The sequence below is a fragment of the Embiotoca jacksoni genome, unplaced genomic scaffold (genome assembly GCF_022577435.1).
Source record: "Embiotoca jacksoni isolate LCO1_2020_lvr unplaced genomic scaffold, fEmbJac1.0.p SCAF_1, whole genome shotgun sequence".
In the NCBI taxonomy this organism is placed as follows: Eukaryota; Metazoa; Chordata; class Actinopteri; family Embiotocidae; genus Embiotoca; species Embiotoca jacksoni.
Window position 1 is genome coordinate 18,323,448 of NW_027185229.1, and position 15,078 is coordinate 18,338,525.

The 15,078-nt window shown below is 38.6% G+C and overlaps 1 protein-coding gene across 1 annotated transcript; it reads right to left on the minus strand.

Moving 5' to 3' along the window:
* Positions 1-1,541: 1,541 nt before the first annotated feature.
* mst1 (macrophage stimulating 1) lies at positions 1,542-14,838 on the minus strand. The gene is made up of 18 exons (XM_069145231.1): positions 14,584-14,838; positions 13,933-14,077; positions 12,953-13,068; positions 12,747-12,861; positions 11,362-11,498; positions 10,578-10,698; positions 10,269-10,387; positions 7,681-7,855; positions 7,097-7,227; positions 5,755-5,857; positions 5,147-5,283; positions 4,986-5,018; positions 4,775-4,889; positions 4,608-4,685; positions 3,884-4,030; positions 3,657-3,763; positions 3,222-3,361; positions 1,542-2,295 (listed from the first exon to the last, which is right to left on the minus strand). The coding sequence occupies exons 1-18, from the start codon at positions 14,630-14,632 to the stop codon at positions 2,134-2,136; spliced, it is 2,130 nt and encodes a 709-aa protein (XP_069001332.1). The 5' UTR covers positions 14,633-14,838; the 3' UTR covers positions 1,542-2,133.
* Between the last annotated feature and the right edge of the window lie 240 nt (positions 14,839-15,078).

A 15,078-nucleotide genomic window follows, 5' to 3' on the forward strand; every position in this document is an offset into this window, starting at 1 on the left:
TTAAGTCATCTTACCTTTTAACTTATTGATCTTTTCTCTTGAAGATGAAAAGTATTTATTTTCAAATATTAATTAAATTCAAATTTAAAATAAAGAAAGGACATTTAACATTTTTGTTATGAAATCTTTACCTTGTAGAATATGTTTATGCTTTACATATTAATTCAGGATGGCTAAAATTAATGGTAAAATAATCATTTAAATATATATTTTTTAGTCTGTGATTTACAAGCTGTAAATTATTAAATTTACACAAACTGGTAAATTCCAATAAAAATGTTTGAACCATCGTGAATACACATTCCAGCTAATGCTGGACCGCTCATGGAGTCATGTCAGGTGAGGGTGCTGGCATTAGACCAAAATATAAAGTTTTAAGTTACATAGACAAGTTTCAGAGCTTAGTTTGAATGGTCTGTAGTGTCAGTTTCATGATGTAATTCAGAAATTCTCAGTTTGAATATCTGTGAAACCAGAATATTACATTTAAACCAACCAATGGTAAATTCTAAGATAGATAATGTTTGTCAGGTTATTACCAAAGGATGCTTAAAACAGAATAACTAAGAAAAACATTTCGCGGTGCTATTTATTACAGCTTTTTGGTCAGGTTTCCCAGAAACTTTAGGCAACATTTACTGAGAACTGGTAGTCATTTACGAATTTGATTAGTCATCTACTATAAATATTACTAATGAAAGTGAACAGAATGATTGAAATCATAACTGTCAACCTGCCATTACCAAACGTTGTGTACAGCAAGAGGATAGCGGTGAGCATGCTCCACACTTCTATCTTATAAGTTCCTACTTCTGCAAAAATTCCTTTTCCAATCTCTTGTGATTGTTTGAGACAAATGTGAAATGTTGGTGCAAAAATCAACAAGAGAAAAGAAACAGAAAGATAGACTGTGGGATAAGATAGAGAGAGGGGGGGAGGGTTTGCACGAGAGAGAAATGGTGTGTGTGTGTGTGTGTCTATCTGTGAGAGTTCAGTGGCCTTCTGCAGTGCGCGGCGTGTCTGAGATTTGGTTGGACTCTGATCTTGAGGTTTATTTAAGCTGAATTCCGTGGGCTCATCAGGACCGGGTTACAAAAATCCTCCTATAGAACTAGAAAGAATGTGCAGCGCATACAGTTCTGCATAAGGCACAAAGGCATGTCTTTAGAGGTGGGGGCAGGCATCAAAAGACAGGCAGAGGAGGGATTTCTTTAGAGGCTGGGGGCAAAGAAGGTATTTTGGAGCTCCATTCAATGCCAGGGAGAGCAGGGGAGGTGTACAGTTTTGTGGTAAAGGGTGCATTTCCAGGAGATGTTAGGAACTCTAAAGCTGAGCTGTAAACCCCCATACATCATCCTGTATTGGGAGTTAATTAGCTCCAGTTATTCCTTTATGAACATGAAGGGCTAACAACTCATTTGATCTATTTTTCTTTTTAATATTTTTCGTTGTGAATAAAACAAAATCGGCAACTCTTCCCTTTAAGCCCACTTATTTAGCAGTATGTAAACATTTAAAAGTTTTATACATTCACAAGGCGGTTGTGAGCAAATACAAGCATTTATTGGGGTAGTAGTCAGTAATGAGTGACAAAAATAATATACAATATTTTTTAGAAGAGGTTGTAATTGCTAACAAGTACTGTACATTTAACAATTAGAACAAAGGAGGATGTAATGCATAGTGTCTCCCTAAATTTGATCAGTGTGCAAACATTTTTATGATGAATCCTGTCTGCATGGCTTTTTGTTTTGTACCTCAGTGTACCTGATTGTTTTCTGCTTGTTCTGTCTTGTGGATTATAGCAGCCAACATTAAACCATTTGCTACTGAAAGGATTCCTTATACATGAGAGCACATAAAAAATAATTTGCAGCAGACATAATGGAACAAATTATTGTGTTATCCCTGAATTTTAAATAAAGGAGAGTCTGAGTGAACCCTTTTATATGATGTAGTAACATACGTGATGCAACTCGTAATAAAGGATTATACATTTAGATACTGATAGTTTTTAATGTAAAAGAGACATCTGCGAAGAAAAAAAATATGTGTGCGTTCAGCTGAGTAAGTGATCTTGCAGGTGTTGAGAATGGATATGATCAGTTCTGTGTGAGATGGTGGTATCTGTTTTTAAGCCATCTCCATGACCTTCTTGATCCAGTCTACGTACACAGACACACGGATAAAGATGTTGGGCTGGCCCAGGTGTCCACAGCGCCTCATGGGGATGATCACACCCTCGAGTACCCAGCATTCCCTGTTCTGACACACCAGAGGGCCGCCGTAGTCTCTCTGCAGACACACAGGAACAACAGTCTGGAGTCATTATTTGTCTCTGTTATGACTGACTGTCACTGCTGAGGCTGGAAACATCTTGCAGTCACAGCTCGTCCAGTTCACTTCCATTAACCAAATGGTGAATGTGTTTGATTTATAGGAACATATAAATAACTCCATGGTCTGTGCTGAAAGGGATTTTCATCATCAAAACCTTTTCTTTACCATCAGTGTTTGAAGCATCGATTCACTAGACTTATAGCATTTTTCTTTGTCATTAAAGGAATAGTTAAACATTTTTGGAAATGCTTAAAACAACTTTCTTGCTGGAAGTTCCTAGTATCTGTACGTTTAACACAAAACTAAAAGGAGCAGTGGGTCAGCTTAGCTTAGCACAAACAGTGGAGGAAAGTTACAAAATTAACCTACCAGTATCTCGAAACCTCACAGACATATTACCCCCCATGAGACAACAAATTGTAAGTTTTGTTTACATTAAACAAACATACAGTTTGTTTTAATAAATTTCAGCAGTGCTGGTGGGCAGATTTTATTATCTTTCTTGGAGCAACCCGACAGCAGCTTCTTCCCTCCTTCCAGTTTTTCTGCTAAGCATAAACTAACTAGCTGCTGGCTGTAGCTTCATATTTAGTGTACTGACATGAGAATGATATTGATCTTCTTATGTAACTCTCATGAAGAAAATTAAATTTTGAAATGTCAAACTATTAAATTATTGGTGTTGCAAATTACATTAAATAGCAAAGAAAATGGTCAGTGTTGGGGGTATTGTTGTGACCTGGTTAAGAAGTAAGCATCAACCACAATGCTTCTGGTTTGGTTTAAGCTGCATGTCCTACCCCGTCTGCATTTCTACTGTAACATATCAAATAAACTCAAAATTGCAAAGCTTTAAGAGTGTCCACATTTTCTGCACCTACCTCACAAGCGCCGACTCCACCCTGGAAAGAGTTTGTGCACATCTCATTTTCACGAACACGACCTCTGAAGTATTTGTTGCACTCCTTGTTGCTAAGAACAGGTATTTGGGCCACGTTGAGGACAGTCTCATCCCCAGTCCCTTGAAAAAACAGCAAAAAAAGGACGAGTTAGCAGCTAATGTCTTTTGAGAGTGGGAGATATGAAAAGGGAAGGTGGACAGATGTTGAATGATTCTGGAAACAGTGATGCCATCTGTTGCTCAACAGGATGAATGGCTCTCTCATTTAAATGCAACATTACTTCACGGGCAGAAACAAGATGCTTGTTCTAAGGAAGTCATCAATTATTAATTATCCCAATAGATGCATAGTGTGGTTGCATTACGTGCAGCATGAAATTAATTCAGTGTCAAGTCCAAAGAGGATTATACTTGCCTCTCGTCTCACCCCATCCTGCGATCTCACAGATCGTCCCCTCAGCTACAATGTAGCGCTCAGGAGGGAGGCAGATCTGAGAGACACGCTCATTAAACTGGGCAGGACTACAGAAAGAAAGAAGAAAAAGTCAGAGGGATATTATTTCTAATGTGTGTGTGTGTGTGTGTGTGTGTGTGTGTGTGTGTGTGTGTGTGTGCACGCTGGTGGCACGCGAGAGTACACACTATTCTAGTTGTAGCATGACCAGCTGAGACTCAGACGGTCCACAAACGATCTTGGTGAGAGGGATGCTTTGCACTCCGGGCTCTCCTTCTTCTGGATCACGAAACAGTGTTCCCATCATGGCAGAGTACCCCGGCAGATCAACGTAGCTGTGCACACATGCAGACAGGTTAACGGAGACTTTTATTTCAGCATTTGGATATTACATGATATTTTGTTGATAATACATAAAAGACTTGCAAGAGATATATTTCTGATCAAACTGCAACAGCAGGGGCAGAGGAATCCTGACTTTTATTTCCCAGCTTTGAGCTGCTTGGCACATTTCTCCGGATGCAGATGCTCCCTACCAGTTTGCAACTCAAGCCTTCTTTTAAAAGTCACCGAGTCTAAACTAAGATTTAATAAAGAGTTTACCTTCTCCCTTTCTTGCTGAGAGTTAGATGAGAAGATTGAGGTCATTCCCATGTTTGAACGGTAGACATGAAGCTGCAACTACAAGCTAGTTAGCTTAGCATAGAAATATGTAAACAGCGACTCTAACTTGACCACCTACAATAACAAAATCCACATTTCCCAAAATGACTAACTGCTTTTCTTTATTGAGTAATGTCACAAGTAATTTTCCAACAATTGACAAAGCATTATATTTAGCCTTAGAAGACATTAAACAGCTAATTTTTGACATGTAAAATCAGAGAGACCCTTTAAATGAATTCAGTTTACCAGGAGGAGAAACACTGCTTGGTGCTGATCACCCATCTGGGGTTAACCAGAGATCCACCACAGAAGTGGTTTCCTTTCCTGCACACAAAGAGGTCAGAGGTTAAACACAACTCTGCAGAGTTTGTTTTGATTGTTCATGGCCAAACGCCATCAGCTGTCAGACTCACCTGTCTCTGAGGCTCACTGTCCACGGCGAGTTCCCAGGAACGCCATTCACAATACGCAACCGCATCGTCTGAAAACGGTCCTCTCTCTTTCCGCACTCACTAAACTCCACTTTCTCTGTGTTGACAAAGAGGCGACATTTTATTGTAAAACCATGTCTTGAGGCTTGTGGTCAACTCGGAAAACTTGCTCCATATTCATTCACAAACTGACCTTCTGGTTCAGTTATGGACACTTTCTCTCCAGCTGTTTGGAAACAACAACAGAGGAATTGTTAAACTTCCAGAAAACAGAAGCTCTGGGTAAACCGTCACCGCACAGTCCATTAAAGTACTTGAAGGAGCTTAAAATAGACACAGAGCAAAGATCTGTACCACACTGTTTGATGGCACAATAGTCAAACTCCGTTTTGGGGTCTGTGGTGTAGCACCAGGGTCCGTGCTGGTCTCCATCTGGGTTACGACAGTAGTTCTCCGTCAGATTGGCCTCAGGATGTGTCCTTGGGTTTATCCTGGAAGATCACAATGATAATTTGAAAGCTGTAAGCATGCCACAAAGTTTTACAAAGATAAAAGGAGTGGTCGTCCATGAAATGGTGTGAACGCTTGTCCCAGTAATTTGTGAATGAAATTCTTTTGTTGAATGAAACTCTTTTGTCCTGGCTGATTTCACCCACCTCAAGAGTCCCAATTTCATACAATACATTACTGACTAAATACACAATATGTAGTAGATTTTATTCTTAATAGAACTTTTGTTTTTGCAGTTACTATGAATGAAATGAACACATTTAAAATGATAACTAAATGTAGTACTCAAACTGAGACAATACAATATTGCTACCAGCCTAACTTAACAGAGAAACAGCAGCAACAAAGAGAAGGTTATTTTGTTTTGTGGGGTGTTTCCAGAGCATAAATAGTTAGCTTGAATGTTTTTAACATTTGCTAGAAGAATGTTCTTAAATCTTAAATCTTCGTACCTTGTCCGGTGAGGTGTGTTAACGTTCCACTTCTGGCAGGTGATGCCCTTACGAGTTTTGCGGACAATACCTCTGTAGTTTTTTCCATTTTCTTGGTAGCAATCTGAAAAAATGAACAAATATTATTATCATGACAGTGACTATGATGAAATATGGCAGGCAGTGAAAGTGCCAAAATGAGATCAGCATTGGAAATCCTTGTCCTCATGCAGGGCCATTGACTTCATTGTGGTCACATCTTCTAACTTTCCTGAGGGATTCTGGGGAAAAATCTTTGGTGGACACATACACGCTGATTCCAATTTATTGTGACTCAATATATGACTCAGTTAAAGCCAAATTAATTCACACATAAGGGTTTTGTTCTTCAAGTGTGGATAAGGCAACCAAACAGTATTTAGATCTTGAAGTAAGATCACAGTATAACTCCTGCTTAACAGCTGCCACCATGGCCACAAGTGACAAAAACAAAATAATGCAAACTTATATAAAAGTAACATTAATGAGGCAGTTTGCACAATTTAGTGGCATCGAGTTGTGAGATCACAGACTACACAGCAACTACACACCTCTCAAGTGACCTTCGCCTTCTAAGCCTGTAAAAGAACCCATGGTGGCCATGACAGTAGCGGAAAACATGAAAGCCCCTTATAAGGGCCTGTGTTTGGTTTGTCCCTTGTGAGCTACTGTAGAAACATGGCGGTGCAACATGGTGAGGACCCGCTGCCTATGTTTATGTTAAGGGCTCATTCTAAGACAATGAAAACACAACTATTCCTAATTTCAGGTGAGTATACCTAATGAAAATATAATTATGAATATATATTACATTTCTGACAACAGAGCCCTCTAAACAAACGTCTACACACTGAACCTCCACAGCAGGTCCCTTTAGTAGTTAAATGGCAATAAGCATTTTAAATTTGTTTAAATCAGCTTACACTATCCATCAGCTACTGATCAATAATTGAGGGGAATAGCAATAGTAGCAGTAGTCAACCCTTAACTGTACTAAATTGACCAAAGGTGTATTTTAGCACTAATAAATTATATTTAAAAGTTAAGTTTGTAGAAAATAGATAATATATACGAACGTTTAACTGAATAAATAACATATGGTAAAGTATTCAAATTGATGAAATTTCGATTAATTTCACTGCTTCGTTGAATATTTCTAGAGGTTGGAGGGGATTTTATGATGTCACAGCCCTGCATGTCTTCATGTGAATTTCATACAATCGTGGCCATTGCAACACAGGCTCATCTTCAGCCATTAATTATATAATAGTAACCCATCCACTGAATTCCTGTTTAAGCTCAAAGCTGAATCAATAAGTGGTACCCTCAGCCTCTATGTCATCTGCACAGCGTTTGATCTGCAAGCAAAGAGCGGTCCTCATCTCTGGCACAGATGTGAAGCACCAGGGAGCCTCCGACCCATCTGGGTTACGGCAGTAGTTCTCCTCCAAACCCCTGGATGAAAAGTAACACAAAATCAGCCTCAAATATGTTCACTAGCTTGTCAATGATGAATTAAATGACCTGTCTTTAACACACTCTGTCTGCCTGGTTTAGAGATGCAGGGATTATACAGAAAAAACACGCATATTGTTCCTCTTCTTGTAATTCAATCTAAAAATTAATGAAATACTGGTAATCGATGTTGGCACAATGAATGATTACCGTGTCATAAATAAGTTAAATATTAATTTCACATCCATGATGGCACTCAGAGATTTTACACACACATTTAATGTGGGGTTACTGAGCACCTATCATTGACTGTCAACTATCAGCAGGCAAAGATCGCAAGAAACTTCACTGCAATGAAGGTAATATTCATGTATGTGAGATTCAGGGCAAAAACAGGTCTTTCAAACCAATGAGCTCGGAAAAATAACAAAGTACCTAAACATACACACTTACTTGCACTCGTATGTGTTTGGGTAGAAGGGGTGCTCATGAGGGTACTGGGCATCCCACCGCTGGCAGGGGATACCCGACGTCGTCTCGTTGACTTTACCGCGGTAGTCCTCCCCACGGCTACGGAAACAGTTGGTGGTGAAGCTGGAGCGCTGTCGTTTCTCCACGCGAACTTCAGCTAGAGAAAAGAAACAAGATGAGGAGGACTTAAATTCTGGTTACAGGTACAAAACAGAGGTGAGGTTAGTTGTTGTGTGAGCAACAGTGACATAACCATGAAAATATAGTTTCCAAACCATTATCGGTCCAGCATGCTGTGTGATATTGAAACTCTAAACCTTCAGTGCACATACGCAAACACTCTTAATATCTTTTTAACAAAGAAATCAAAGCGTTTGGTGTAAAAAACACATCAGACACAAACTATTATAGCGAGCGTAGTTTTTTCATGTTTCATGTCTATAATTGTCTTGAAGGAAACGTATTACTTAAAGTAAATAATCTGACAAAACAACCCTCTTTTAAATTGACTGTTTACAAGAATAATCCCTACTCTAATGTGATGTAAACATGATTGATGTGGAACCTATGGCTGCCTCCAAAAACCAAACCATAAAAGACTGTAAAAAAATGATTTTAGTTACGTTTTTTATTTATTTATTTTTTAAATCCAGCATCTCATGTGTTAAATTGTTTGTGTTTGTTGTATGTTTGTATATTTGATGCAGATATAAATACAGAATAGGTCATGAAAATAAAGAAAAGATTGAACTGTAAAAGATTCCCCAAAAAAATTACATAATTTTTTTTTGTTGTTGTTAAATATCTTATGTCTGTTATTTACAGGTAAAGTCAAGTACATTTTAGAGTACAGATAGAGCACATTCAAAAACTACAAATGTTGACTAAAGTACTTCACCGAGATGCAGAATTTTTTTAGATGATCAAATAAACATACATTACATTACATACATTATAAAAAGCAAAAATATATGGATAAAATCACAATAGTCTGTCATGTGTTCATGATGACTGTTAAAAGCCTGAAGACCTTAAAGCAGGGGTGTCAAACTCATTTTAGTTAAGGGGCCACATACTGCCCACTTTGATCTCAAGTGGGCCAGACCAGTAAAATCATAGCATAATAACGACAATATTTCTCTATGTTTAAATCATTGTGAAGGTTTTTGGATGATAAACCCTGTTTTAAGGTCTTTCTACAATAAACTAGAAACATAAAGACCAAAAACTCAGACATCAACCCACTGTTTATCTGCCTGGGCTCTCCTCTGCAGATTCCCTCGCTTTGTGACGCGCTTGACGTCAAACGTGTCACAAAACGAGCAGCGAGCGCGGCTGCCTGTGGCAACGAGCGCTTCTGCCTCCGGAGCAGACATCGTATTTACGCTGTTTTTGAAGCAATTACTGGATTGATTAAAAACAATTACAAAACATTTGTACTCATAAACCTCCATATTCTCAAGAAATGCAATTTATGTCTTTCTGTAATTTTCACACTTAGCAAAGTCATCCGGCGGGCCGAGCTGGACCCCCTGGCGGGCCGGATCCGGCCCGCGGGCCGTATGTTTGACACCCCTGCCTTAAAGAGTTTAATTCAACATTAACTGAACCACAGGATGGCGCTATTTTATAGATTTTTTTGTGATCTCTGGAAATTCCCATGTTGCTGTTGTCTTCTTGCACAAGTTATTATGACATTTTGGAGAAAACCCTGGTGACCTATTTGTATGTATTTAAAGTTATTTATATTTTCATGCCTTTTCATGTCATTTTAAAAACAAAATCACAGTTTCAGCTTCAAACTGGTCAAAATCAGAGGACAATAATATTCTTACAATAGTATTTAAATTTGTATTGAACATGCAAACACAATACGAAACATTTATTACCCCTGTCATAACTTCAATTGTTGTTTTTGTAAAATAATTGTCATGCTCCTTCTAATGAAAGCTTTGCTCCAAAAAAAGAAAGAAAAAAAACAGCAGAAACTAAATGGAAAATAAAACATATAAAGAGAAACAAATTAAAGAAAAACTTTTAATTAACCTTTAATGAATTTGAACCCCAGCGAGACTGCACAGGGCTCGAATCACCGACAAACATTTGCACATTTACTCTGAAATCAAAGAGAATCATTGGGGGCAAGTCTCAAATGTCTCACATTTTGGCAAGTAATTTGCACAAACACCAGAAACACAGATTTTTCTAGATTTAATTACAGCGAGTTAATGAGACTCCTAAATTCCACTGTGTCTCTGAATACTAGAGGAATCAGCTCAATTTAGTTTCTTCTGCTTTGGTGGAGGGAAGTAATGTCAAAAAAAGGAGAAACAAGTGAGAAGGTCTCATCCCAATGTGGCAAAATATTACAATAACATCTAGGGCTGCGATGATTATTTTCATCACTTTATCATCTACCAATTGTTTTCTTAATAAATTGATTAAGAAATGTTTTCTACAGACTTGGAAAATAGTCAAAAATGCTGGTTAGAGTTTGAGGTAACATCTTCATGTGCTTGTTTGATAAGATAGTGAATACATTGTTGCAATGTTTCCAAGTAAAAACTTACTGCATTTGCTGATCTCACAGTTCTCTCTCTCCACCTCAGGATCTGTGGTGTAACACCAAGGTACTGGAGAGGCATCAGGGTTACGGCAGTAGTTATCATCTAAACTCTTATCAGGGTACCTGAAAAAACACATGAGACGTTTTTTATGTCCAGAGAAACAAAACAAAAGATTTACAGTAAACAGTGTAGATGCGGCAGCAGAAAAGGCTGTGCAACACTGACTTATATACAAACACTGCTTATATGTTGGTGAATTCACTTTATCAATCACACTCATGACAGGTAATGTAGTAATGGATGAGTCTGTACTTTTCGGGTTGGTAGATGTGTTGGTGAGGGTACTGCTGGTCCCATCTCTGACACTCTTTGCCGCTCACAGTGTGGTCGACCTGCCCCCTGTAGTCCTCTCCAGTACATGTGATACATACCTCTGCAAGCAGAACCACAAACGCAGTTTCAAAGTGAGATATGGTGAAGTGAATAGAAACAGAAAACGTCACTTTAATGTTATTTTACAGCTCCACTACTTTCCAAATAATTTTCATGAAAGGAATTGAAACTATATGACTTGAAGCTTAATATGGGGAAGCTGAGGCTGAATGTAATCGGTACACTTAGCAATAACAAACCTCCTTTAGACAAAAAAAAACCCAAAAAACTTTTATCATCAGTGCACAGCAAGTCTTGCTCAGCCAGATCTATCTCCGTCACGTTGTGCCAGAGCTGGACAACGGTCTGGCTGCATCCATATGTCATAGCAGAAAGAAAACTTGCTCTGAACTTTTTGTTGTTCTGGAATTCCTCCAAAAATCAAAATCTACTCATAAACTTGACCTTGCTATAAAACTACAAATATACTGTCCCCTTCTTTAATTAAAAAGTCAACTTAACAAACAAATTGCTATTATGCCTATTTACTCAGAATATAGGCTCTATTTCCCTTCCATTTACAACCAATTTATATAGTTGATTTCCAAAAATTTCCCAGGGAATTATTGAGAACTTTCAGGACCTGTAAATAAAAGCATCAGTTATCACACCTGTATGCCCTTCTCATACAACATGGGGATGTATAGAGGTATATGAGGCGTACCATCTTTGCACTGGGGAATGTTGCAGCTTTCATAGCGTCGCTCAGGGTCGGTGGTGTAGCACCAAGGACCGATGCGATCCCCATCCGGATTCCTGCAGTAGTTCAACTCCAGACCATTGGTAGCTGTGGGAGTCCACCTGAGACAAACACGGAGTTTTACAGTGAGTGACAGACAGTTACACAGTGTTTTACGATGTGCTGGTGTTGTACTCCGGTGCACTGCACTTTAAATGAAACACTGCCTATGCCATTAAAGTAATGACCCTTAATGGGACAGTGTTTACTTTGGATGAAGGATGTAGGAACTACAGTATTAATAGAAACTTAATGTTGTATCAGCCAACTTTGGAGGCAGGAAAATTCTTCCATAAACTGAAAAGTAAACACATCTGACTTATTATCGCATAACTTTGTTGTGGCTATCTCATGTAAATCTGCAGTCTTTTACTAATGTCATAGTCATTGCTTTAATTGCTTAATTGCTTTTAAGTGATGTCGTCCTTTTATGTCCTTTTATGCAGTTCTTTTGTTCCCCAGTTTTTGTTTGTTTATTTTATTCATTTATTTATTTGTTTGTTTTCTATTCCATTGGTTCGTTTTGGTTATTTGTTTGGTTTTGTTGTATTCATTACCTTAATGGTATGGTCTTTTTTTGTTTTTGCCTCCTGTTTTCTTAAATGTTTACCGGTATTGACGTTATGTTTGACTATGCTTTGCTTCTCTGTAGAGCACTTTGTAAACTCTGTTTTTAAAGGTGCTTTGTAAATAAAGTTATTATTATTATTATATAAAGTCATATGTCTGGCCGCCTGATGAATACTAACTCAAATATTCATCACAATTTCTTGTTCGCCAACTACTGAGAAAGTTATCCATCTCTTTACTTTGCTACATGTCTGACTGGAGTGTAAAGCCTGCTTGTAGATTTTCTGATTAACACAGGTGCCAACTGTGGCTGGATTTGAGGTTGATGATTGTGAGATTAACATAATCCTACAAATAAAACAAGGAATCAAAGAGGGGCGATGATGCTCGCCCATTCTGTCATTCTGACCACCCCAACTTCTTACTTGTTTCCGGAGTGTTTTGCCTTCAGTTTAAGCAAGGGACAGACTCACTTGGTCTGATAACTGCCAGTCAAGAACATGACATTAACCGTTTGACCATAAAACCTCTGTTGGTGCCATGTGTACATTCTCAACTGCATCACTGTCCTACAATTAGAAGACTAAGTATAATAAGGACTCAAAGTCTTACACTATTTACTGCAAACAAGCAGTTTATTCTAATGATCACAGTTTTTTTTTTCTAATATGCTGGAGGATTGATCTTTGTCAGTAGATTAAGCCACAATGTAAATTGCATCATCCGAGGAGGTGACTTACCTGTGATCATGAGGAAACTTGGACCACCACTGTTGGCACGTGAGTCCGCTTTTTGTGGTGAAGACTTTCCCTCGGTAGTCTTCCCCTTTACCCACGATGCACTGTCTTACGTACACTGCATAAAAGAAACACACAATCAGCAAAAGTGCTGATGTGGAACACCGATCCGTGTAATGTCACTGAATGTGAACACATGTGAGTCTTACCCTTCTTCTCGTAAAGGTCACAGTTTACGTTTCTCTTCACTTCTGCATTGCTGCCATCGCCCACCCAGGGAAGATGTTTACAAGTGACAATCGGACGAGTCTCATAGTTAAAAGCTCTGGTGTTGAAGAAGGTTTTCATGTTAAAGCCTTTTACACCGATGGGAACAAACTTACAATAATATTTCCTAATTAAAGGGTTAAAAAGTCATTCATTGTTTTCTTAATGTTGATCAATTATTCAGTGAGGTTTTAAGACCGTTAAGTGGACATTATGTTTACCATTTGGCTGATAGCTCTCAGCTGGATTCAAGCAAGATGACAGACAATGAGTTTTGTAACTTTTTGTTTTCAGAGGGAAATCTTTAAAGGTTTCTTGTTGTCTTCAGACAATTTTTGTGTGTGTCAGACTCATTTCATTTCCACATATTTTAATTTGGAAAACAGAAAAGAGCGCTTACCCTTGTTGTGTGTGCACCTTGTTTTTCTTTACAAGGAGAGATTATTACTGCCTTTCAGACTTTTCATTAAACTGTTTTGTCACAAGCTGTCTGATCATAGGACGGCAGGTTTGTTGTTCTGTTCATACTGTGTTTATAGCAACAAGTTAGGCAAGTGCCATGGTATCATAACATAGGGAATAGATAGCCAAAGCTATAATAAAGAGTTGTGATCCAAGTTGTGACAAGCTAGAAATATCCTGTAATTTAATAGACTAGTTTATTTTATCTTATTTAGTAAGTAACCTTTCTGTGGCCTTTTATTATTAACTCATCAACACTAAACATTGAAGGATAAGGCCTGTCTGTGACTGCCAGACAAAAGCCCCCTGGTTCCTACTGATGGGGCTACATACACAAACTATCTCTTTAACAGAAGCTGGATTCTTTTGTTAAACAGCAGGTCAAATCCAATTCTAAGTATGGTGTTATGAGAACGTGATGTTTATAACCTGCTGTGTTTAAATGTTAAAAGTTGGATACCTGCAGTCCAATGACTGTGAGCAGCGGGTGGCACAGTCCTCCAGGTTCAGGCCCGATAACATCTGAACTCGAGCTGCGTTCCAGGGGGTAGGAACGAGCTCTCTGCCCTCAGAGCGCTGGAAGTCATTCAGAGGACTGCGGTAGTCTGTTCATGTGCAACACAACCACAAACATAATGTCTACAGGCTGACTGTCGGGACTGTTGTCTGTTTAGTTCTAGTTGCAACTGGAGTGCAGGTGCTCAGTGGTACCAGCTGGAACATTTGGGCACAAGCCTGCAGCACACATATAACCTTTGGACCAAGACCCTGCTGCTGGTTTGTGACAGCAGATGATCAGAAAAAAGCTTTGGCCAGCAAACAGTCACACGTCTGGTTACTGAAACAGATTCACTACTACCATTACTACTACCAGTACACTCTCATGGAGTACGAAAACTCATTATCCTACTATACACAGATTAAACTGACTGTTAAATGTTTTATTATTGTTGTAGTTTACTCCACAAAGTTTTAAAATCCTTCAGGCAGTTTCTCTTTAATCAGACCTCTTAATCTGCTACAACAACAAATTAAACTCATCATAACAGCAGAGAACATTCAACAACTTTAAGCCACTAATTATTAAAAGCAGGGGTAATTAATTACTTACCGATGGCCACTCCAACAGTCAGGAGGATACAGTGCAGAAACAATTTCATTGTTCGTAGGTGGAAGATAAGACTCTTTTACAAGACTGGATGGAAGTGAGATCTCTGCTCTGAAATCTTGGTCCTCTGGTGATTTAGGGAGGTAAAGTACATCAACCAGGTCGATGTGACAGAAAGTTATATCCTCCCAAATGTTCAGTACGATGTTGGAAATCCACGCAGAAACCATACAATCCTTTAACACGATCACCCCATACGCCAACACTGAGCTCTTGCTCAAACAGTGGCCTCAATCCCCAAAACACAGCCAATCAATACATGTATTAATCATTAATGAGGAGTGGCACATGGGCCCTTGTCCATGCACCTTTTTCAGGTCACTTAAGTATCTGTTCTGACAGCAGTGTACACTTTGATTCAACAACACAATATCGTGGGGGGAAAAGCAGGCGTCTGAGTTAGTTTTTCATTTCTGCCACTATAAAAGCAGTTCTCCT